A 26782-nucleotide genomic window follows, 5' to 3' on the forward strand; every position below is an offset into this window, starting at 1 on the left:
GTCCATGTATGCATAAAGCAGCCTCACTGCACTTTAATCAATTATATTGGTTCAAAATTCATTCAAATTCAACAGTTTACAATTACAATTACATATGCATATTGAACATTTAAACTGATGTAATAATTGTGTTTTCTTTTGTTCCACATGTAGGATTTAGGAAGTGCTCAATATAAGTGACATTCTCTTTTCTCATTACTGTGAACAGCCTATTCATTTTACGAATTAATTATCTCTTTCAGGGAGAGATGAAACAACTAAAAGTATTCCACACGTCATGCTTTGTGTAAACATATTGACATAGGCTAGTTGTGTCAAAAATAATAATAATTGACCTAACAGCTGCTAAATTAAGATTTACTGTTGCCTTGAGAAAAAGGAATGCGTTCAAAGTAAGTAATTGTGTCACTTAAAAAACATTTTAATTGAGCAATTGCGTTTGAAACATAAACATAAAACAAACACAGCTCATTATCGCTCACATTTCAGAACTACAAAACTACAGTCAAGTCAGCTTGCAGTGCGAGTCGGTAAGGAGCCAATGGCATTCGTAGTACATGTCACATGTCAATTCTGCCCAATGGGAGCGTAGCCTGATTGTCTAGTTAGGTTGATTCTTTGAGAGACAGCTGTTGAGAGAAACGTTTAACGTATAGCTAACCTTTAGTCAGTGTTTTTACCTGTTCGGAGGCATCTTTTTTATTTGTAAATCGGTCTATGGCTCAACACAAACTTTGTCATTAGGTTGTCAGCTTTTAAAGGCATGAACAGGCTCAAAAAGAAGAAACAAAACGCAGGAGTTGAGGTGAATGGGAATGGATCTGTCACAAGAGGTGAGTCAACTATCAGATAGTTAGCTAGGTAGTGTTTTATAAACGTGTCTAATAAAGACATAAATACAGACAAGGCACACAAGATAGTTTGTATATTAAAACACACACTATATTGATCCACCGTAGGCTAACTTGTAGCTTACAGACAGAAACGTGACCTGCTCTGTCTGCAGTTGGAGAAATGGCAGTGAACTTAATACTATTACTAGCCAGCCATTCAAGTCATGAATCACGATGTGTCCAATGTTGTGCTAACCTGTTTCTAACATGGTTTCTAATCTCCGGTTGTACATTTGTTTACAATCTTGTCAAAGTAAACATTGGCAACATATCTGACAGTAGTGCCTGCGTGGCAGCATGTCTGCCAACTTGGACAATACTTAACTGCTGTTTGCCAGACAGAGGAAGTTGGACATGGTTATGTCATCATTCACTGTCTCTAAAACAGAATATACAAACAGACAAACAAAGATAGCTATGCCATCAATTAACACTGGGTTTTCGTTTGACCCGTCAAGTAATTCAAACTCTCATATCTTATTTTCATTTGATCCATAGTATACTCTCTGGCTGCAAATCACTTAACTACTGTACTGTCACATGTTTGACTCTTTATGATCAGTCATTATAATGGCATGGTTTTCACGTAAGAAACTAAAGCAATCCATTAAAGAAACGTCCTGTTTGTTTATTATTGGTCTATATCTGTATGTGTGTTCCATGCATATGATTGCTAGCTTCTATTTATAACTCAAACATGGTCTCCTCCCTCCTCTTTTTTCTCCTTCATCTTCCTCTCCAAATCGTTCTGCCCCTCATCCTTTTTCTCTGTCTCTCTGTTGCAGAGACAGATTGTGGGAGGAAACAGAAGTTAGCTGAGATCCATCAGGCTTTGATCAGGTAATGTAACAAATACCAGTTGCACTTTGCTTGTTATGGATATTTTCTCATTATTATTGCTTGAATGGCATTCATTAGGATGTATTATTTACCTCCCATGAGTTTGCCTCAGTAAGCCTGTGGTTTTGTTGATCTGGTGATAAAATACAACATAATTACTCTGACTGTATTTTATAAAAACACACTGAGTGTTAAGGTTTTCCCAGCACATTAGGTGTAATTCCCACAATAGCTTCCCCTAAGAATCTGTCTGTTTTGTAGAAATCTAAAAAGTTTTGGGAGCTTCCGTTCCACATGATGTGTTTTCCCGAGTGGGAAAGCCTCTCCCTTTGCTGCATGCTGTTCCACAATTAGATGGTATGCATCTATCCGTAGACAGTGACCTTCATCACTCTCATTTTGCGATAAACAAAAGTATTCTTTGTCCATTCAGCCAAGACATGCGGACACACGCGTCCTTCTGTCCCAGTAGAAAAACAATAACAATGAAAAATACATGGAATTTGTCTGTCTTGAAATTGATCATAAAATCATTTTCAAATGGTGTGTCGTGGAAGTGAAAATAGTGAAAGAATGATTGACCCGCTACAATTTACGCTAACCCTGCGCTCACATCCTGCTTAGTTTCATATAAATAAATGTATTATTACTTGAATCAAAAACATTTCAACTTTATTCCTGAAGTAAGTATTTCAGTGATGGACACTATTGATAATATTTAGAGCCTCTAACTTTTGATGACCCGAAAATACGTTTGCTGTGTTAGCAGATTTTTAAGAAAAGCATCACACTTAACAATGTCCAATTCTGACTTTTGAACTCCCAGTGATCCAGTGGACATTGAGACCCTGAGGAGGGCAGCAGGCAGTAAGGGAGGGCTGCTCACCGATGAACTGAGGAGGAAGGTCTGGCCCAAACTACTGAACATCAATGTGTACGATCTGCCTCATAAACCTGGTTAGTGGTTTATTTTCATATGAACTGGGTTGAATTATACTACATGATACTTCATAATTCTGTCACTATTACTAATAGACTAATGCAGGAATGACATAACCTGGAAGTTAGCATCCCTCTGGTTCCTTCGACAACAATCAAATAACATCTTTCCCTAAAGTTTGGGAAAATAGCAGAAAAGATTTTCTAAACAAATGAACACCACTTATAGGATTCTTTTAAGCCTTAATGCAGTGGCAAGAAGTTCAGTAAAAAGCTATTTTTAGGCTTCACAACTTCACCACGGTTGCATGACTTTAACATCACCACCACTAAAATAAGAAAAGATAATGTTCCAGACAAACTCTGGTAATTTAGGGACTTGTCTGCAACCACGTTTTTTAAAGACAAGTTAAAGTGAGGATTACCTGACATGTTTTATGTCATAAAATAAAACCTTCTGGTATCTGGCTTTAAACCCAATAAAAACTTGTTGACTATGACAAAAGGGAATCTGAAGTGAGTAAATGCTGACTCATATTTAGGGTATAGGAATAAATTCTACATCTCTACACCGACAACAATAATAATAACTTCTTTCTTCATAGGTCGAGATGTGAGGGAAAACCACAAGGACTTTAACCAAGTAGTCCTTGATGTCAGGAGGTCTATGAAGCGGTTCCCTAAAGGTGTGTGTGTCTGTGTGTGTTTGTTTTATCTTTAAAGATAGCAGCATTGCTCACAGTGCCATTCAACACACCGTACCCCCGTACTTAGAGCAACATATCTGGCAAGGCTTAATAATTAATGAACTGAGCAAAAGCTGCAACAGGGACAATTCTTATGTCACAAGACGCCTGTGTTGTCAGCCAACATCAGGAAGTTGGGAAAGCAACAGAGAAAAGTGTCTTATCTAGAAGTGAGGCTGTCAGTTCAGGATAAGAGGAAGCAACACATTTTTTGAAACTGAAAAAAGCTGCAGGGAATGAGGGAAAGCTGGACTTAGAGTGTTAGATGCTTAATATAGTTGATCCCTTTCTGTTTACTAAGCTGCTACACTACAATTTATGTAATTTTGCTGTTACATGAAAAGTAAGAATGATATCATTTTTGGAAATTAAACTTCATGTTTAAAGCACACGTACAAGCAAATCCTGTTCTTATTCTCAGGTCTCTCTCTCAGGAAAATATATTCTGATCTCATTAAAACTGCCTAATTTAAATAACAAAAAAAAACATTTTATTACCTGTGTTAGTTATTTTTGAAACTGTTGTTTACAAGCAGTCAGACAAGAGTTAGATAACTTATTTTGAACTATTCACTAAAATGACAATCACATGAATGTTAGCTTTCCTTTTAGGGTGTTTTTTCTGTGAAGGTTTTATTTTTATAATGATTCCTGGCTCTCCCTCAGGCATGCGAGCCTCAGAGAGAGCTGTGCTTCAGGAGCAGATGATTGACATCATACTGGAGGTTTTGAAACGCACCCCCCAGCTCCATTACTACCAAGGCTACCATGATGTGGCGGTCACTCTGCTGCTGGTGGCTGGGGAGCGGATGACCATCGCCATGCTGGACACTCTGTCCAATCACCATCTCAGGTTGATATATTTTTTTCGAATCTATCTATTTATATATGCATTTTAATCGACTTTAAAGGCGACAATCTTAAGGATCGTGAAGATATCTGTTTATTTCTTTTTGATGAGAAGGGGGAGTTTGCTGATGGGTTATTAATTTAAATCTGCAACCTTCTTTCTTTTTTACTGTATCAAATTAACCAACCTTATTAACACATGTTTAGCAGTAATATTGATGTAACCTCTGCCTGTTTTTTCTGTAGGGATTTCATGGATCCTACCATGGACCGCACTAAACACATTTTAAACTACCTGATGCCTATATTGGAACAAGTTGATACAGAACTACATGACTTCATGATCAGGTACACACACACACACACACACGCACACGCACACACGCACACAGAGTTTGCGTTTGTACTTTACTTATAATTTCTTCAAACAAAAACATATCTAACTCTTATTCTGATTTTGAATGGATTTAATGGAAGTCATTTTGGACGTAATGTAATGTTACCACTAGAGGGCATCCACGTGTTGATTTTCACCTGTGAGATTCACACAGAGACAAAGAGTGAGTTTGTGGTTTTTGAATTGAAACTCAATTGAAAATGCATCAGTAGTGTTCTCTTTTGGGAGTTCTCGTGTCAGATGGTCCAACAGCTGTTTCAGAGGCTTTCCTGTCCCACCAAGGTGTGCATCACATTTACCCTTATTTGTGAGGCGTAATTAGCCATAAAATGATTCATGATATTTATGCAGTTTATCGAAAAAACAACAAAAAGCTTTTTACCGATATAGGATGACTGTAGGTAAATGTTGAGGTGTGTGTTGAGGACTGTGATTTGGGATGTTTGGGAGTCATTGGATCGTCCTCAAAGGTAATTTGATATGTGGAGGGATATGTGTGTGCTTGCCTGTGTGTGTCTACAGTACCTTTGCTGTCTTGTTGCCTGTTCATAATTGATGTTGTGCTGGCAACCTCCCTTTTTGCAAATTACCCATCTACTCGCATACAAGCTCACACAAACAGAAAAATGATCCAAAAAACAGACATTGCACTGGCAGGATAAACAACACCGACTTCAAAGTTTGGAACACTCTTTCTTGTGAGCACCTCCACTTCCCCTTACCTGGCTTCTTATCTCCTTTCTGCTTTCCCTTTTCTCTTGCTCCAATTTCATGTTATCTCTTTTATGTTCCTCTTATCACACATGCTCTCTGCCCTTTGCTGTGTCTGTTTACCCCTCCCCTGTCCATCATTCCCACCTACTTATTTCGGCTAGTCACTCCTTCAGTTTCCTTGTACTCATTCTTCTTCCTCACTGAATGTTCCTATCTAATATGTATCAACAACTGCTAAGAGTATCCAATTTACTTGAAACTCTGTCAAAAATAACCAGCTATTTATATCTGCACACAACAAAGAGAGAGGGGAAGAACATTGGATGGTTTATAAACAGTGTGAGAAAAATGTGTTTTGCTCCAAAACGTATGAGGCTAATTCTTTGGAAATGTCTGTGGTCATGTCAAAGTCTTGCAAGCTAATGTTTCAAGACCCTCGCTGAGAGCCAGACTCAGGTAGATGAGTTAACAGTTCAAGTATTGCTAATGGTGTTTGATGTGTGCTGTGGCTATTGAGGTGCATTTATATATATTATTTTATAGAGAAAATGTTTTAAAAAGTCTTGCCGTTTCTCAGCGAATTTTAACCAAAACATGCAATGGGGAATATTTGGATCCAGTGGTGAAGCTTGAACCACAGTAGGGGGTAAAATACACGTTATCTCAGCCTCTCTGCTTAGTCCATTTTTATAATTCTTTCTTACGTGAGAACCCTATTTCATGGTTTTTGGCGAAGTTTAGCTGGATCATACCAGTACATGGTTATCATTTGATCCCACTGACAACAAATTACTTGTACTGTATACCGCACACCATTGAGTGTATCATTACTTTTCAAAATGACTTCCTGCCTTCTACACAGCCATTACTTTTTATTCATTTTTGATTAGAGTAAGAAAAAAAGAAAGACTTGAACTTTGTGATGAATTTTGATCAAGCTACTAGCTGCCTAGAAAATGGTTTAATCTGCCTATATTCATTTTATTCATTCTATAAATTATATTTGTGATTTTATATCTGCATTTTTATTTAGTTCTGCTATTGTAAGCTATTTGATGTTATCAGTTTAGGTTTGCTACTGTTATTTTGGCCAGTTTATTGTAGACAGAGATTGTTAATCTCAGTTTGGCCTTCCTGGTTAAATAAATGTTGTACAGTTAAAAAAAACGAAACATCGAAGGCATGGCTTGTGTTTCTTTGTTTGTTCACGTGTACATCACGTTGCATTTCCTCTCAGAGCGGAGGTGGGAACCATCTTCGCCCTGTCCTGGCTCATCACATGGTACGGCCACGTGCTGTCAGACTTCAAACACACCATGAGACTCTACGACTTCTTCCTGGCCTCACACCCTCTGATGCCCATCTACCTCGCTGCTACGGTAAGAATGCATTGTAGCCAACAGGAAATGAACAACAGGCAGGGACTCAGTTTTGTCAGAAATCCAGGATGCTTACATGCAAATACATGCTGCAGCACACTAACTAACTCACTCCCTCCTATACGTCTGCACACAGAAAGGCAGAGTGCTGTGAAGTCAAGTTAATTAGACAGATGAAAGGGTGAGAGACAGTTTTATAGAGGGGGAGATAAAAGGGGAAAGTGAAGGAAAAGGACAAAGACTGCATCAGGAAACAGAATGACAAGGAGGGCTGACTGATGTTTGACTGAAAGGATGGACAAATTACAAAGGGAAAGTTTGTGACTTTTTTCACTTGTTCCAAAACTTTTTCCTTTGAGTTAAAACAACACCAACTGTTGTTCTACTGCTGGAACATGTATGATTGAATATGTGTTTATTATTAAAATGTTTATATGTTGTGTGTGCATGCTTTATGTATTTATGGGTTTATTCGAGTCTGAGTAGGATTTTTTTTGCATGTAAATCAGTGTGTACAATTGTGCACATATTGCTCATTTGCATTTGAGGATGTTCTAGTATTTGCGATTTGTGTGTGCTTTTGTGTGTGTGTGTAGTGGCTGGGCAGAGGAAGAGTTCTGTTTGAAGTGTGTGAAACAACAAAGCAGAATGTAGTTCATGTTTCCTCCAAGGCTGAGTACAGCGCACAGCATGGGGGGTTAACTCCTTATCTGCTGAGTGCTCATTCTGCCTCTCTTGTATCACTGAAGCTATCCAGTTTGCAGAACCTAATCCACGTCTGCTCCAGGGTTAACTAAAGTGCACAGCTTTAGGGTTTAAACAAGACTTCAACCCCTCTCTTTCCTCATCAGATTGTGTTACACAGAGAGAAGGAGGTGAAGAAGACTGAGTGTGACATGGCCATGGTCCACCACCTCCTCTCCCGCATCCCCCAGGACCTCCCATACGAACTTCTGATTGGCCAGGCCCAGGACCTGTTCGACCAGTACCCTCCATCCCTACTGGCCAAGCGGGCAGCACTGCAGCCCCGCAAGAGGTGAGGGGACAAGCTTTGAAACTCAAGCACAGCCCGACACTGCTGGTGTTCACATCATCATATTTACACTTAGACATTCAAACACAAATAAAGCTCAAATGTCATCATAAAACCTCAGATGACAAAGAGGGATTACAATTACCAATTGATAGAAGGTTTTAAAGCCCACTGTGCAGTTTAAATGATATTAATTGTTTCTTTTGAATGCATGCATGTCCTTTTTGCACATCAAGGCTGCTATTACTTTATTGGAAATACTTTTTTCTGAGTAATGTGAATGTAATCAACAGATCCACATCAAGTCCACATGACAACATTGTAAAAAAAGATTTTCAATTTAGGAAATATTCACGTTTAAGATGCAGAAAGCAGTGAAAAAGTAGCAATAAATGACATAATACTATTAGTTAATACTTATATACTTAAATGTTATCAGTGAGTGTTCTGTCAATCGACTAATTACATACTTCACTAATTGCACCTGCACCTTTTAGTTTCATCTGAACATGAGATACAAAAGCAAAAGTATTTGAGTGGGATGTAGTTCTGTCTTTTACCAAGAGGGAGTGCTCTAAAAACACATCCAGACTCAGTGATGCTGCTGACATGCACAGGCCATTTAGTGTGTGTTAACGTGTGTGCAGGGTATGTGTGTGTAACCAGGCATGTGACCATTTTTCTATTTTTTTTTTATCACTGAGAAGAAACATAACTCTAGCTACTCAAATACACTTTAGTGTGCCCATAGTTCCCCCATCAGTCTCCCTCTGGTCGTCCTTCACTGTTACCTACAGTCATTGTTCAGGAGAGGAAGTGACATCACTGACACACTGGCCTTGACTGAAATATGTCCCATAATCCATTACGCCATGGCTACTGACTTAGCAGATCTCTCAAACTGTCTGTCACGCTTTCTCTCACTTGTCTTTATCCATCAGCTGATCCTTCAATCCATCACTTCCTGTCATTCCAGCTGTCAATGCTTCTCGTAAAATCTGCGCTCTTTCACTCACTTACTCTCCTTCTTTCTGTTTTCCAGTCTGTCCATCAGCACCTTCCAGGCGTTTCAGCTTGCCACCCTCCATCAGAGGCCCGACTCCGTTCTCAAACGCCTCACCAAGACCCAGGGCTCCAGCACCTCCAGACAAGGTAAAGATAGTAACTGTAATCTTAATACTGACGGAGGAAAGACTGCACGGCCTGCGTATAGTGTGTACAAAGATAGTTTTACTGCTCTTTGTAGGTGGGAATAAATTAATATCGACTGTAAAATCAAACATTTCAAACTTCAAAATCGTCTGATGGATCCGTAGTTCTTAAAAAAAACGTTTTTAACACAACCCGTAACAAGGCAATAAATGTGTCATCCCACACAAACGCTGCCCCCCCCCCTTTGGGCCAATCAATAACAAGTAAACAAATGATGTAGTACACCCATCAGACCAATCAAGTGCACATTTAAATATGCCAGAACAGAACAAAGAGATGCTTTATTCCCGTCGGTATTGTGAGAATCTGATCAGTGGTGCCTGTCTGTGATGTACAGCCAATCAGAAATATGCTTCAGCATTCCCCTCAGGCCGAACAATGTTATATTAAAATTGATGAACATCATTCCCTGCAGTTTCATCAAAATTCAATTAGCAGCATCATAGATTAAATGCGTAACGGACAGAAAGAGCACCTCCTGATTTCACTGTGGCAGACATTGAATGGGAGTCAGTAACACACAGACAACCCGCTCTCTAAAATGTGATGAGTTTTTAAGTGAAACTAAAAGTGGAATTTATATCTATTTAGGCCTCTAAGTGATCAAAATTAGAGTACTGTTTGGAGTAGGATTGGTTGTTTAATACTTCTGCTCCTCCCTTGTCTCCACTTGTTGTCTTCAATCCCAGTCGTTGTGGTTCAGCTTTCACCTTTTATGAAACCTCTTGGCCCCTGAATGTCTCCCCTCCTTGTTCTGTGCTTGTAGCCTCTCGATACTCAGGTGTGGAAGCAGCTTTGCCCCAAGAGCGAGGCCAGCTGTGGGGGAAGGGGAACCGGATGGTGAAGATGGCAGTGTGGGGGCTGTCCGCCACGCTCGGGGCCGCCGTGTTCGCTGTGGCTCAGACGGCTATGGACTGGGGACCCGAGGCGTTGCTACAACTGTTCTGAGGTGGCGCTGGGGATTTAGACCATTAGACACACAGTGACACATGTTGACAGCAGACACACATCTGCTCTTCAGACGGATTAACAATGAACAAACAAACGTACACATGCAAAGACATTTAAGCTCTTTTCTCCTGCTGAGAGGTAAGTTATCCTGGTGCCAAACAGGTTGTTGCTACTCAACCACAATGAACATATGTTAGCCACTAGCAAGCCTTGGGATGTGTGTGCATGTGTGTGAGCAGGTGGTTGTGTGATATATGTTTGAGTATCTCGTACCTCATGCTGCATGTGAGCATGAATGGATGACTGAGTTCGCCTACTGCGCACCTTGACCTCTTGGGCCCCTGGGCCAGAGACTTTTTTTTTTTTTTCAATCAATCAAAAGACCAAAAAGAGACAGAAAGCAATCACCAACAACCAAAAATACAATGCATCACACCTTAAGAGACCCAAAAAAAACAACGTTAATTGACCACATAAAGACGCGAAACAACCTCAAGAACAAGCAACACAACCACATAGACATAAAACGCTGACACAAATACACAACACCACTGCTCATGGTCCTTTCATGCATGTGAGACACTAACACTGAATTGTTGGTGTAACATGTCTGTGCATTTGCTGCTTATTTTGCAGACTAATTTTTTGAATTTCATGCCTGTTTCCTTGCACTTCTGTTGTTGGTGTTTAAGTGCGCTTGTTGGATCTGCAGCCATATCTGAAAAGTGCACATAGCCAGCACGATGACACATGAATACAAATTATTAAAGAGTGGTGTTTTCAGCTGAAAGCTTCCAGTTATGAGCAAAAAAGGAGAGAGGGAGAGAAAAGGCAAAGATGGAGGGAGAGATTTTTCCTGTGAGCCACTGGTATTAATTGCTTTACTGCGGGTGTCAGCATATTACATTTAGAGTAGAGTTTGACACACAAAACGAGTTGTTGCTGCCTTAAAATGTGAACATTACACAAGGTTAGCACGCTGCACTCGATGCAAGCAGTTGGCCTTTGGTTGTGTTGTTAAGGGGAAGACACAAGTACTTTTACATTCTTGAAATATTTATCAGGTTTGCAGCAACATCCACCCTGAGCAGCCTTCAAGAGAACATCATATTTCTCGTACGCATTTTACAGCTACTGTACTGTGATTATTTTATGTAGGAAGAAATTGTGTTTTTTATTTCATTAAGTAAATAAGTTAACAACCTGTATAGCACACCCTGTAGATATTGTTGGATTAAACATAATCAATGAGTTTCAGCGCCCGAAAAGTAAACATGAATTAATAATACAGACGTTCCAACTGAGGTGCATACATATGTACAGGGCACGGGGGGTCTCCAAACAGCAATGCATGCTCTGTGTCGACTTATGTTCTGAAATATTTATCGGCTTTTACTAGCATGTTGCCTGGTTGCGTCTGTTAACACAACTTCACCGGGATCCCAACACTCCTCCTCTTTTTCCGACATCAGATATACGTGTGTGCTATCTTTGCACAGTCGGATTTCATGTGAAGTTTACCCTGTTGATGTATGTTGCTCTGAAGCACGTTAATTCAACTGGTGTGTGCTTTGTTGTGTATGAAATTACAGAAGAAAGAGAGAAAATCAAATGTTTAGCCTCAGGGCAATTTGACAAGGATGACAGAGCTCAGTAGTTCACAAACCAATCAATCTATCACTCCATTAAGTAGTAATTATATTAAAAAGTCAATACATAAATCAATAAACTCAGGTAGTCTGCTGGTCTTTAAGCCAGTTAGGATTCAGACACCGAGTCAGTCGGCGTGCTGCGTTGCTTGTTGGAAAAGCCTCTGCATGTTCCCCTCATCAGTCGGACAAGCTATGTGATGTAAAACATCATGTGTGCGTGGTCGGATGATTAAATGCAATAAGTGTGTGCTTGTAGTTTGTGTGTGTGTGTGTGTGTGTGTGTAGAGAGAGAGAGAGAGAGAGAGAGAGGGAGAGACAGACATATTTCATTTAAATTGCTGGGCATCTTCTGTGTTTCTTTTTATTGTTTGCTTTCCAAAGTATTTCAATATGAACTGTCAACAGTCTAACTATTTATTTTAAGAGCAACAATCTGAATGGCTATTTATGTAATGGTTACATTGGATTTTATGAATGATTATTTAAGATTTATATTTTTGGTATAAATTAATTGATGATTATTGTTTGTAATTTGAGGGTTTATGTTTTTAAAGTTGATCCAATTTGTTTTAAGTATAACATACTGTATCTGGTCAGTCATTTAATAAATACATATTTGCCATCTACTGTGTATGGTTTGGCATTGCTATAAAACTTGTTCTATTATGCTTCTAGGTTTGCAAAGGCTAACATCCCAAAGTGTCTCTCCCACACCTCCTTTAGTGAGATCACTATGTAACACTCACACTTCTATTGGCTAGCGCTCTAACACATTGCACGTGACACAAGGCTGAGCCGTCCAGCTAACCAATCAGAGCAGACTGGGCTCTGGTTTCAGACAGAGGGTGAAAAGAGGTGGTGCGGCACAGGCATTATGAGAAAAATAAAGAGCTTTTTGAACATTAAAGCATGTGAACATGTCACATTAGAGGCACACAAATATGAACATAACAGGGCCCCTTTAACTAAAACAAAGTCATTATTGCATGTTATCTTTGCTTACACTTGCACACAAATATGCAGGAAAAACCTTCCTGTTCAGGAACTTCAAACATAAGTCAAGATGCTATTTTGCGGTTGTGTTATTAGTGATCATGTACACCTGCACACGCATACAGTGCTCATACACACACTCATAGAGGAAGAGAGCGTTGGTGGTGCCAGATCATAATGAGTATTTAATTCCTGCCCCTGGCTCTTGGCTCGCTTTTGAGAAGCTTTCTCCTTGTATTTTTGTCTTCCCACATTCACACTCGCACACCAACACCTGCACTGGACTCAGTCTGGCAGTGGCAGAGGCTTTACAGTAGATGAGAAAATGATTGAAGCATTTTACTTTGAAGTAAATCAACCAAGATGTAAAATAAATAAGATGGATGCTTTCGATCCCATGTCTAAAGTTGACTAAATAAGTGTTTTTACATGTTTAGGGTGGTAAAAGTATGGAAAACACTGCAAGTAACTATAGGAAATAGATGATCCATGATTTTGTTTGACTGTAGTGCAATGATTTACTTTTATAAGCCCTGTTGAATCATTTCACATTTAATCAATGCTTTTTATTCTCACTTTTTATCAGCCCACATCTGCAAAGATTGTGAGTCTTTGTTGCGCTCCACCTACAGTACTATCAATGCTGTTAGATCTACTGAATTTGCCAAATATGATAAGGAAACCCAATAGATGATTCATTCATGAGAGGTTTTAACAATTGAATCAGATCCGCTCAGTTTTAATGTTGAATATGAAAGTGTTACATCTTTTGAAACAACACATTTTAAATCAATGTTGCTGCAAGTAAAACATATACTAACAACAAAACAAAATCATATAAAATGAGAAATAACAGGAAAAGGAGTTATTTCAATAACTGGATGCGGTGGATTTGATTTGACAGCTACTAATTCAATTGATCCAAAAACACACTACTTGTAAATCAGAATAACTTGAATGTCAAATTCTGAGTTCAGTGTGGTGTGATGAATACACTGAAGTTGAACTCCCAGAGAGATCATGTCGAGCCTCTCTCCACTGCTCTGTCCTCCCCTCAGGTCCTAAAGTCTCCCCAAAGACTTGATCGTACCAAATGCCTGAATTAGTTTTTTTTATATTTATGACATTTCTGGGCATTTTAATGCATGTTTCTAATATCATGGGTACAACCATATGGAACAAACATATCAGGGTCTCTGCACATTGAAGTTATACTGCGATTGTCATTAGACATGTCTTTGAGATGGAGCTGATTTTTGTGATTAAATAATAAAGGTTGTACATTGGGTTGCATGTGAACGCCATTTTTTGACCTTGGAAAAAATGTTTGAAAAGAAAATGTCTTGAAAACCAAAAACTCAATGACCAGCTCGATCAGGAGCTATTTGTTATATATTTTTAACTGAACCAACCTGCTCAAACCGATACTTAGATTTGACTGATGTTAAAGGTTTAAAGGATTTCCCTACACTTGCTTTGCTAATAAGGACACTCAGGTTTTAGATGATAGTGAACAAACACACATTTACACAGAGCAAAGCATTTAAGAGCTACAAGAATTGGTTTATAAACAGAATATTAATTGACAGTATTTTTAATACATTTTATTAAACAAATTATTTTTTAACCAACTATTCAGCTTCCCAAATGTGATTATGTTTTGCTTTTTTTTAGCCTTCGATGATCCTAAATTAAATATCTTTGATTCTTAAGCCGTGGGTGAGGCAAAACAAGATTTTCTTACATCACAGTATTATATTCAAATAAGAATTTCCTTCCCTTTTTTTGGAAAATAAAATTGAGAGACACTAAAAATAGAAGAAGAATTACACCACAGGTTTTCGTCACAGTGCGTTTCTATATTATTAAATATATTTGGGTTACAACCTGTGGTTCAGGCAACACAAGATTCTCTTACATCACAGTATTACACTCAAATGAGAATTTCCTTGCCAATTTAGGAGGGAAAAAAACAGCAACACTGGAATGATTGTTAGTTGCAGCATTAACGCTTGAAGAATTACACCACAGGTTTTTGTCACTACGCAGTTCTCAAGAAAAAAACAAGGACATCCCCGTCCTCCTTTGTGTCTGTCTGTACTGTACAGCTGTTGTCTTTTCATAGGCTCCGATAAACTCGCCTCCTTGGGGGAATGAGGTCAGAAATGTGTGTGTGTTTGTGTGTGTGTGGAGGACAAGGCTGCACATCTGTCCGTCTGACCTCCAGGGAGACGACTATAGATAGAGAGCAAATCAGAGACATGAGGTGAGGAAGAAAGGCGAGGGTTAAAGAGGACCGAGGGATTAGATGAGGGAAAGAGTTATCCTGTAGAAAAAGACATCTGGCGGACGAGAGGTAGCCTGGGTCCTCCGAAAAACGTCTTTAAGCGCAGTCCCTTGAGGATTTCTAATGAGCTGTAGAGGAGGTGAGTGTGGGTCAATCAGAGATGAGAGCAGATGTGAAGAGAGATGGTTTGAGTTTTCTCACAAATCTGTCTGGAGATGTTATGGCCTAATTTCAACACTAAATGATGACCTCCATCCTTTGACACACATACATTAAACACATACTTATCTCTGAACCTCCACTTCCTAAACATCACTGAAGATTTGGGTGTTAGTACATTTAAAGAGGCCCTGTTACGCTTTTGGGGGGTTTTCCCTTTCCTGTAGTGTGTTGTGTTTTTGTGCATGTAAATGATCTGCAAAGGATAACATTCCAAAGTTCCCTCAGGAGTGAGTTTCTCTCACACACACTCCCCCCCCCCCCTGCCTGAAACACCTCAATTGGACTCCTCTGTATACTTCCCTTACATAGTGACATCATGTAACGCTCATTTCTAAGCGGTTGACCATTCACAACAGATCCGGACAGCTAACCAATCAAACAGAGGGTGAAAAGAGGTAATGCAGCACAGGCAGTATGAGAAAAATAAAGACCTTTTTGAACATGTTAACAGTGCGGACACAAAATACTAATACGATACCAAGAAATTAGCATAATATACCATACCATAACCTTTAATTCTGGCTTTCTTTGAGGTTCAGGTAAGCCTGTAACAATCTCTGTGTGAGCGAGTATTTATGTGTACAGCAGCTTAGAGCACACTATTGAAAAATACCAAAGAAACAGAGGTGAGATGGTAAAGAAAGTACTTTATGCATGTGTGCGTGTGTGCAAGCAGAACAAAATACTGCATATCCGTGTGTGTTACAGTGTGTGTGTGAAACATTGGGCACGCAGGGGACAACAGCTGCTCCAGGGGTCTGTCTGATGGTTTTGTTTCCCCTGGTGACACACACAGTCCCACACAGGCACACAGGCACACACACATGCACACACACATGCACACACACATGCACACACACATGCACTCACACAACCTCAGTGCCACTAATAACAGGAGCAGCAGCACCTCAACTCTCACTGCAGACTTTTAATTTATTTCATTCATTGGAGTCAGTTTAACAAACAACATAAGCTCCATCTTGCCTGTTAGTGTGTGTGTGTGTGTGTGTGTGTGTGTGTTTTAATTGATTGAGTTGATCTTCGCCCTGTGGTTTGACTCACTGGAACTGTGCCAAACCTTTAATTAATAGGCTACATGATGTTTAAAGAAATGCATGGAAATCAACCGTAATTATCTTGAGAAGAGTGACATCTGGGGCGATCACAGAATGCTCTGAAGTGAATAACGGATTAACTGAAATGTATCACATTAATATCCCTTTTGCTCGTCAAGAAACGGACAGGAAAGGGAACGAGGCAGGTATCTGTATTTAGGAGGTTAAAGTCATACTTTTCGAGAGACCTGAATTATCATTCATTTCAAGCGGTTTTTCTATCCACCTGATGGATTTAAATCCAATATTCAATTAGCCTTAGCTTTGTTTTTGTTTTCCATCAAATCCTGAGGGAAATATCTAGCTCTTTAGCGGCTAAATGCCCCTCCAGCTTTTGCTAACTTTGCCTTTCTGCTGTTTGGTTTTGTGCAGGTAGGGTACAGTGGGATTATCAGAGGTTTGTTTTGTACAAAAAAAAGACCTGCTGCTGCCTAAAACTAAACTAATGAGTGCAGAGAAATTGAACCAAAAACTGTTGGTTGTAAAATCAAAACGAAAGAGAGTAAAATCACATGCAGAGCTGAGAAATACTGCATACAGGTAAGAATCCATTGATATATCAACATTTAGTCGATAGAAGCTAACTATTTTTGACAAATTGTGCTTTTTATTTCAAATAAATGTTCCACATTGGCTCGGAGAGAGTGTCGTGCCTTTCTCCCCTCAGATCAACAAATCAAAGAGAGGCAGTACTTGAACATTTCGACCACATCACATTTAATTTACAGTGAAGCTGCATCAATCACAACAGTTTAGGAGGCTGGAGTCGCGCGTGTGGAGGCAGTCAGACACACATATATACACACACACACATACAAACACACACACACACACACACACACACACACACACACACACACACACACACACACACACACACACACACACACGCATGCATGCATACAGTACCACACACAAACCCTCTTCGTCTGCAGCCCTTTCTCCCTGCTCTATCCCTCCCTCCCACTCAGCCCTTCACTCTGTCATGGATCAGAGAACATGTCTCAAAGTGCTTTACAGGCAACACACGTGCAGCATGTCCCTGCATGCTGATGTGACTTTACAGCTTTACAGCAACCTTGTACAGTAGATGTGTGTGTGTGTGTGTGAACATCCATCCAGCACAGACTGTGAGAAGGTCCACCGTTAGACGTGTGGCCCAACATGCTCTGACATTGTGTGTGAATATTTGAAATGGAGCAACCTCACATATCACCTTGAACTCTGGTGGGACTGAGATGTATGGCCAAATGATAGATTTAGACGATGAATGATGGGTTAAAAAGTGAGATGACGCGGATCTTGAAGTAAAGGCCGCGCTGTCATAGATGACGGTAAAGAGAGTTTTGCCATGATATTGTGTTGTGTATATTTTAATTGTGTCCGTAGATTTGCCCATTTCTATAACGTTGTACTCACTATTTACTGAGATTTTCAGATATGTGATTTATACAACTTTTTCTCTCTTGAAACGGATTCTGTCAGCTCAACTTAGAGTATCTAAATGAGAAAAGTGAAGCTTTTAAAGTTGAATATTTAACCCTCTATAAAATCACAGAATGTGTCTTATTACTGTGAATCTATGATAACCCCAGAGCCTCATTAGCCTAAACCAGAGAAGGTTCATACAGCTCTATTAAAACCTAATTCTCATATGTGCGTTTGGTGAGTGTCTGTGTGCGTCTCACACATGACCTCTGGTCCTCTCGGCCTCGCCTCCCAGGTGTCCCAACCTCTGCTGACATAACCTCTGTTCCCATGATGACCTGAGGAAAGAGCCCCGTCGAGTCTTGTGTCTCTGAGCAGGTTGTTTTAGTTTCACTGTCTCTGTTCATTGTCTTGGATCGCCTTCTTAGATGATTATGTGACTCTTGTTATTGTTTTATATGTTATATTTTGCTTATTAAGGTTTTCTTTTTATCAAACCTGCACTACTTGCTTTTATCTCATCCCAAAATCCTTGCTAATTTGTAAGAAAACAGATGGTTTGTTTTGTATGAAAATGTTATTTTCCAACTGGTTTCTTGTATTTCATAGCAGTTGATCTTTGCTGACTGATTTTGGCATTTGGTTAAGTTTCTTCCTTTTTCTGCGCTGACTAATTCAAGATGTGTCATAACTAAGTCGTGAAGTCTTGTTAATCTTTCAAACTCTAGTTCTCAGTGGTTAGTGCATCCACTCTTATCAACCCCACGTACTCTAATTTACACACACACACACACACACACACACACACACACACACACACACACACACACACACACACACACACACTGCAGAAAGGGAGCTAACAAGAGACGGGGAGTAAATTTGACGCTCGAATTGGATCTGTCTGTGTCAAGTGTGTGCTTGCCGCTAGAAGCACATCTTCAGAGGCTGTGAAACAAGTTTTATGGCGGGAACGGATCAATCTGTCTTAAGTCACAGGGATCTATCTCATGTCCTTCATTTGAAAATGCCTGGCAGAAAAATGTCTAACGCTGGCAAATGTCAACAAGCGTTGAGTGTGTGTCGGTGTGGGTGTACTTCTACCACAGTGAGGACCAACACTGTGACTGAGTATACGTCTTCTTCCTGTGTGTTTGTGTGCGAGTGCATACAAGTGTGGGTGTGTAGTAAGAAATATGAATTTGTTGGTAAATGTCAAGAAGTTGGCAGTCTAATGGCTGAGCTGACAGATGATCCATAAAGCCATAAAGTGATTGGTTTGGAGATTCTCATTCATTCTAATGCAACTGTCATAGTGCGTGTGTGTGTGTATGTGTGTGTGCGTGTGTGTGTGCGCGTGTGTATGTGTGTTGTGTGTGTGTATGTGTGATATAGAGTAGAGCAGTGTCGTAGTATATTTGCACTTTAATTAAATCTAGACTTGTTGAATGTTTGTTTGTCAGTTTCTTGTTTCAGCTCTTCACACGAACCTTTGCTTGAGGATCATTGAGAAGACTTAGGAACATGTTAATGAAATGCAGAGATGAAGGTATTTCTTTTGTGCGCTTTAACAATTCAGAATATGAGCGTTGTTTTAAATGTAATTAGATGCATTGTTGCTTTCATGGTTTTATGATTATGTGTGATTGACGTACTTTAGACTTTAATGGACTTCAATGAAAAGTGAATGTTCTACCTTCCAGAGTTTTGTAATTTGATTCACTAAGGAGGATTTTTTTAAGTATCAACAATCAAAACCAACACACACACACACACACACACACACACACACACACACACACACACACACACACACACACACACACACACACACACTTAAAGCTTATCTCTTTTGTGAGTTGCAGGCTCACAGAATTTGCAGTGTCTGTACACCACACCCTCACATTGTATCAATGACTTCCTGTCATTACACACTAAGGCAAATTCCTTGTATGCAAAAAACTTCTTGGCTATAAACCCTAATTTCTGATTTGGAAAAAATACAGTTACCAAGGGTCCCTTGTGTTGTCCCTAAACTCCAGTGGCAGCTGTTTGCTGGGCCTTGAGAGTGTGTACTGTCTACTTCATATTCATTCGAAAAAATAAAAACCATTAAGGAAAGACATGAGCAGCAGGTGTAGAGTGACACTGTTGCTGCAGCCTAAAACTTGCACATGTAGGCGGCTCTGTGTGACTGAAGCACACTCAGCATTCAGCGTCTCTCTGAGTGATTTTGCCTCTTTATAAGGACAGCACTGCTTAGTTAACATGGAAATAGCTCTAGAAAAGGTGAACAAATGACACCTTTACCGCCAACATCAAGTCGAGTGCTGTGATCTACTTACTAAACTTTTTAAATGAGGTCCACGCTCCATTAGACGCCTAACGGCCGACCACAGTGGTGCACTTTAGGATGTTCGACTCATAATCCCTAAATATTCATCTGTCAAAAGAGGCGTAGAGAGGAGACAAGTTATTCACTGCAGCTGGTGAACAAGCAAAGGGTTGTAGGCTCTTAGACACGGTCCAAAAAACCTTTTGGGTGCTTCCAATTTCCAGATTTCCTCTCCTTTATAAACAACATTCAGCCAAAGCAGAAAACATATAATGTGTTTCGTGAGAGGGGAGCTCCAAATCTAATCTCCTGGTTCAGTAGTTATGCTACACTGGCCATGTAGCTGCATTACACCATGATGCTTCCAGCCTCGTGTTTTATTCTTGTCCAGGGCAGAACAGAAACACCACTGCAAGGAACGATGTAAGGCTCCCAATGTTGTTGTCAGCTCAGTCAAGGAAATAGACGAGAGACGGCAGAGGATAAAAGGACATTAAACCACATGAAGATAAGATCTATCAAAATGTGTCTTTTTACTGGCAGCAGCCTGGACACCAAGAGGAAAAAAATGCAAATCATTGCTTCTTCCCAGGCAAAGAAAACACTGTGAGCCAAAGCTATAAGCCCATATCCACGGCCACAGATTATGTTATAAATAAGTGTATCTGAGCGCATGCAAGTTGATGTTTGATTACGCTGTCACAACTTCGGACGTGACATTACGTCTCAATCTCATTCCACCGCAGATCTGCTCGGAGCTGGAATTGACTATCAGCTTAAGTTGCCTTCCACCATATATTTAAATGTTTCTGTTTATGGCGGTTTTGGAAATGAAAACTGACTAAATATCCTCAAGTTGGGGGACAGAAACACACACAGACACACACTCACTCAGAGTTATTTTCTCTCTCATTCCTCCCACTAAAGGATGGATCTACAGTGTCTTACTATTTATAAAGATATCTCCTCTTTCCTTATGTCTTACTACAAGAGCAGACACACAAACAAATCTAACATTGATATTCAACCAATAGTTTAAAGGTCACCTATTATGCAAAATCTACTTTTTCCTGTCTTTTATACATAAACATGTGTCCCCTCTGTGTAAAGAGATTCTTAAAGTTTCATGAAAAAATATTCGCTCACTGTTTGTCCTGATCCATTTATATAAAAAGCTGGCCAATATCCAGCCAAGGTAACCCCCCCCCCCCCCACCTTATCACCTGAATCTCCTCCAAGAGCACCATTTTGTTCTTTTTAACCAAATATCTCGCAGAGGGGCGTTGGGAGTGGCTCCTTATTTTCATCTAATAACAGACGGAGAATCAGCACTTTTGAAACAGGGCTGAAACAGAGGGGATTATGGGATGCTACAATGCACGATCTGTTTGGTATTTCGAAGCAAACACTTCAGAGACATGTTTTGTATATATCTGAGACTTATAATATATTGATGAAAAACATTATAATAGGGGACCTTTAAAGATTTTAGCAGTCATTTTCTTTCTTTCAGAGTGTTGGATGTGCTACTGTGCACACTATGCCACTGTGATCAGGTCCAGTTGTATGGGCAACTGTGGCTGTGAGGGAGTCGTCTTTCAATCAGAAGGTTGTTGGTTCAATCCCAGCCCCTGCAGTCAACATGTGGCAAGATGAATAACCATAAATTGATCCCAATGGCATGGCCAACGGTGTGTGAATCTGTGTGAATGTTAGCTTCCTCGAGCAGATGGCACCTTTAATTGCAGCCCCTGCGTCTGAGTGAATGGGGTGTGAATGGGTGAATAATGCCTTGTAGATGTAATGCGTTTTGAGGAGTCACAAAGACTGGATAAAGCGCTATATAAATACAGTCCATTTACCATTATCAACAAGCTTTAAAACACAATTTCTTCTGATTGACTGTACATGGCAGAGAAAAGAGGATGTATTATTACTAAAAGGGAATATAAAAAGCAAGACTCTGGCCAATAAAAGTAGATATTTTTTAAATAATAAGAATTACAGGTTCATTATTTCAGAATAAACAAAGAAACAGAGTCACATTCAAGCAACTACTTTATATTTCTTCTTTTGAAAATATGATGATCATTTTCAAACACCATGAAAGGATTTCCTTTGATGTCATTTCTCAATTATACATATTCACTCTCCCACTCACTCACACCTCCTCTCCATCATTCCCTTTCATCTGTATCTCAGCTTTCCCTCTCTGACCCACCACTCATCCCTCTATCACCACCACACATCGCTGCGTAAATCTGCACTTATTTGGTCCCACCTGTTAGCTCATTCCAACATGTTGGTAAACCAGATAAACCCATATATATATAGTGTGGGGGAAACTTCTGTGTAGCAATGCAGTGGGAGTCACCGACTCAGGAAGGAGACACGGGGGAGAGCTGGAGCTTTGATGTCAAACACTGATGGTTTATTTAGGAGCTTCGGCCGGAGGATTCACAAAACAAGTCAAACAGTCACGGATCTGACTGCACGGTTGAGTTGCCACGTCAATTCTGAAGAGCCTCTCTCTCGATAGACCTTTTATAGTTCAGAGAGAGTAATCAACATATTTGGGGAGATAGACTAAACAGCTGGGAACACTGCGTCTGACGCCTATGGCCTCGAAGATTTCACACCTTGGAGTCCACAAACCCCAAGAAGGAAGTGTTCCAGTGTACCCACAACAATAAACCAGGTCACAAACTGGTAACAACAACATATGGCTGAAGGAGATAACAGACGTCAGGGTTGGTCATAAACGTCAAAGGGCAAAAGGTGGATATCTAGGAGAATGATTCCCTAACATATAGGAGTGAACCGAGAGGAAGCAGATCTTATTACACGTGACCCCTGCACCTCTTCCACTTCCCCTCACACTCAACACTCATTCACCTGCCAACATCGACCCTTACAGAGGGGCCGGGATTTGTTTGGTGTTAGTTTAGTCCGAGGAATCAGCAAACAGCACTGAGAGATCAATTCACTCGGAGTGTAATGACTATTGATTCTGCAGGAGCGGAGAGACAGAGAGGGAGTTGAATGTATTTAGATAAAATAATGCTTCGCTCTCTCACGCTACGCGGAGCTTCTCTGAACCACCAGAGGGCTGGATGTGCATCTCAAGTACACACACACATTGTTGCAAATAAGTATACAAGGGACACACAATGCAGACTTTGCACACACACTATAAAATGAAAACTGTTGCAACTGGTGTACAGGTATGACAATGTTTTACCATAGTTAAAGAATAATTGTTGCTGTACAAGAAAATATCTCATTGCAAATACAAGAAACCTTTTGTGCAACGAAAAGTTGTACAATCTAAAACAATGGACTTTTGACCATCCTCTTTTTGTATAATTTAAGATTGGATCATTTTTCTAGAGAGTATATTTGCTTAAACGCTGGGCAATATTCTGGTTCTCAACCTTGGAGAACCCCCACCATAGTCTAAAGTGTGATTTATTATTCTTTTTTATCATCTGACTTTGATCATCTTCTGTGTATAAATAAAGTGAAACAGCCCTAGAAAAAGACACTAAATAGCTACATGAGACCTTTGCTATATTGATACTGATGCTGTTGACAGTCATCCAGTAAATTAAGCTTGGATTCCTGAAATGTGACCAGTTCAAAGCCTATCATAATCTGTATCTATCTTAGGTGTCATCACTGCAAAGAAATCCCTCATGTTTTCAGTGGTTGAAAGAGCTTTCAGCTTTTTGAACTGTCTTCTTTCCCTTTGTGTCTTTACCTATTTTATTTGTTATCAAAGTCTCTCTTTTCTGTCTACCTCTGTTTCTCACAAGTCTCTTACATTTTCTTTAAACCTCTCTCTCCATTTGTCTCTCCCCAAGAGCAAAATCTGCCGACTCACCTGGTCTCAAAATTGAGTGTGTGTATATATGTGTATGTGTTTGTGTATGTGTGTGTGTGTGTGTGGCCCTGACAAGCTTTGTTGGGTCATGAATCTTTTACCCTTACCAGTCAGCACAAATCCCCCCCTCTGACAGACTAACAAACGCACGCACGCACGCACGCACGCACACACACACGCACACACACACACACACACACACATGGCAAGACAAACAGCTCCTGGCGGTGTGCTTCGCTTTGGTGATCTGCTATATGTTAACTTTGTTAGAAAAAGACAAATAGAGAATGAGGAAGCTGGATGAGTAAAATATAAGAGATGAGACCATGGGAGAGTGAAAAATGAAACACAGCGCCGGGAGAGAAATCTTATGCTAAAGGGTGGAGGAGGAGGAGGAGGAGGAGGAGGAGGAGGAGGAGGAGGAGGAACAGGAACAGGAACAGGAGGAGAGCTGGACAGGAGAGAAAGGTGTGAGCTTATCTCAGTGGCCAGGCTTCAGCGAGGTCACTCTGCAGACTGACAGAGGAAGGAGGTGTTCTCTCTCTGCAGAATGACTCAGAGAACAGAGTAAGCACACACATTAAAAAAAAAAAAATGTCATAAGGGGGTGGAAGAAATGTGGTAAACATCTCATGAGAAAGGACTGAATTACAAACTTCGCTACAAAAGTTAACTGATAAATTGCATACGTTTTGGTTCCCGAGTTTTGAAATCAACGGAGAACAAAACTCTCAAATGGTTAGTCTTGATGCAGCACCGTAAAATTGCGAATATTTCATGCAGAATGGCCTTTTAGAATATTATTACTTATTTGCAACAGCAATCGCCAATTATATTTGTAATCAGCATTATGAGGACATTTTTTAATGAACATTTTCACTATGTCGCAAAAATGTATCTGATGAATGTTTACTGACAATGTGTTCCCTGAGAGGTTGTGACATCATAGGTTATCCAAATCGGGTAAAAGTGAGAGTGACAGCATCTTAAAGCTGAATTAGATGAAATTACTACTTGTTTGTAACAGTGCATGATACAGTAATTGCTAATAATCTAAAACTGACAGATAAATACAATTTCTCTTCAGTGTTATTTTCCTTTTATTTAAGACATGAAAGAGCTGATTTTTTAGCTGAAGTTCTAGTTTGGAAAAAATATATACTGTTTACACTTTTTATCACACTGATGCGCACATTTTAAAATCTTCTCTGGGACTTTCAATTAAGGGCACAGGTGTGTGCATATTTTTATTACAGGTAAATGCTTACATATACATTTTTGCTGAAGTAATATGTTTTACATTTCGGTGTCCCAGTGGCACATCAGGCTGGTTCTATCGAATCACATGATTTATATGTTGTGGATACAAGTCTTTGTGATCATTGCTGCGTGTCATCTCCACCTTCACTCATCTTTCCTGTCACTGTACGCTGTCAAACACTGAATAAATACCACAAACAATAACACATCCCCTCCCACTCGAGATAAATCACAGGAAGATTAAAAACATCCAAATGGTCCTAATGCCTCACAGTTTTGCCTGCGAGTGGAGAGAAATAGCAAAAAGACACTGACAGCTTCACATGGGGGAGTCCTGAGTAAACAAACGCTGATCCAGAAAGCGCTGATCCAGCCTTTCCTGGGCTCCCTGGATGCAATCATTTCCCTCCTCTCTTCATCTGTTCATTAAGGTCAACCTGATTTTTTGGTGTGAGTGGGGAGAGACGGTGAGGAAGAGGAAGAAGATGAGATGCAAGAGGATTTGGAGCTAATTAGGGGAGTAGGAGGCGAGCGAAGAAGCATATGAGAGATGAGCAAAGAGAAAAGGATAGATGAGGAGGGGGAAATGGGGGAAAAGGGAGAGAGATAGTAAGTGAAAAAGAAAGAGTGGGCAGGTGAATGTGCTCAGTTAGCTCCCTGGTGTTTAATATCGCTCTCCCACTCTTTCTCTCCCCCACCTTTGCTGTCGGTCTCACCCTTACTTCCACCTCCTGGTCCATTTATCCTCCTCTCCATCTCTCTTTAATATCCCTTCTTTTTACCCACTTCCTTCTCCCCCTGCATCCCTCTGCTCCTCTTTCGTTCCCTCTCTGTTTCTCTCAGTCGGCTGATTTTCTCTGTTTCACACCTCTGCTATCAGAGGGGACTGGCCAGATGGATGCAGGTGTGTGTGTGTGTGTGTGTGTGTGTGTGTGTATGGTTGTGTGTGTGTAGGCAAGTGTGTGTGAGGCAGTAAGAAGGCAGTGCTGCAGAGGCAGAAGAGCATGACTAATCCCCAGGACACACACTCACACACATAGACACACACAGACACAGATTAACACACACCAACACACGCTTACACACACGGAAGTTGGCACTCGCATAAACACCATTTTCCCGGTGTTGTGCTGACCTGCCAGTGTACGTAGCTCATGCCCAGGTCATTTTTCATTCAAATTGACCAGGTGCATAAAGATGGCAGCTTCTTGAAAAGGCGGTTTTCATTCCTCCCTGCCCATCCTCACGATGCAATTCCAGATTTTTTGCCCAGACTTGTGAAGCACCGTGAACAGTGGCAGTTCGAAATATTTAATATATTGTTGAGTTTTTATGAAATCCTAAACATAAGGGTAGTAAGCAATTCCCTGATGACCACTTTTTTAAATGTTTGCTGACAGGATAGATATTGTTTCAGGGTTACATTGGAAAAAACGTTATGGTGAGTAAAACCTTAGTCATCTCTGCTATACTGCATTGTGGGGGCAGTCAGTAAAGTCATGTAAGATGTACACAGCCCACCTTTCGATACCGTACAATGCTACATTGTTGAATATTCTATCTTCAAGCTCTTTATACCACACTGCAAACTGTTTAGAAGAGGCTCTTATTGGGTGAGTTAGGTAATCAGTGATACAGTACAGTGCATCCCTTA

At 40.2% G+C, this 26782-nt stretch overlaps 1 protein-coding gene across 2 annotated transcripts; it reads left to right on the plus strand.

Moving 5' to 3' along the window:
• Positions 1-566: 566 nt before the first annotated feature.
• Positions 567-26057, plus strand: zgc:63863 (uncharacterized protein LOC393372 homolog). Of its 2 annotated transcripts, XR_004555414.1 has the most exons (11): positions 567-833; positions 1679-1733; positions 2560-2690; positions 3278-3358; positions 4085-4271; positions 4514-4615; positions 6616-6757; positions 7609-7793; positions 8833-8942; positions 9769-11886; positions 26033-26057. XR_004555414.1 is itself a non-coding variant. In XM_034125393.1 (10 exons), the coding sequence occupies exons 1-10, from the start codon at positions 764-766 to the stop codon at positions 9948-9950; spliced, it is 1245 nt and encodes a 414-aa protein (XP_033981284.1). In that variant the 5' UTR covers positions 567-763; the 3' UTR covers positions 9951-11905. The 2 variants fall into 2 exon arrangements, 1 of the variants encoding a protein (XP_033981284.1); XM_034125393.1 differs by lacking the exon at positions 26033-26057 and having other exon boundaries at positions 9769-11905.
• Positions 26058-26782: the final 725 nt, after the last annotated feature.

Source organism: Trematomus bernacchii, unplaced genomic scaffold, assembly GCF_902827165.1.
Source record: "Trematomus bernacchii unplaced genomic scaffold, fTreBer1.1, whole genome shotgun sequence".
Classification (NCBI taxonomy): domain Eukaryota; kingdom Metazoa; phylum Chordata; class Actinopteri; order Perciformes; family Nototheniidae; genus Trematomus; species Trematomus bernacchii.

What these genes read in the sequence shown, in the direction of transcription:
- zgc:63863 (XM_034125393.1), top strand. Translation starts at nt 764, where the DNA reads ATGAACAGGCTCAAAAAGAAGAAACAAAACGCAGGAGTTGAGGTGAAT. An exon ending in CTGTCCAATCACCATCTCAG is followed by an intron (nt 4,272 to 4,513) that starts GTTGATATATTT and finishes TTTTTTCTGTAG; the next exon opens with GGATTTCATGGATCCTACCA. An exon ending in CTACATGACTTCATGATCAG is followed by an intron (nt 4,616 to 6,615) that starts GTACACACACAC and finishes ATTTCCTCTCAG; the next exon opens with AGCGGAGGTGGGAACCATCT.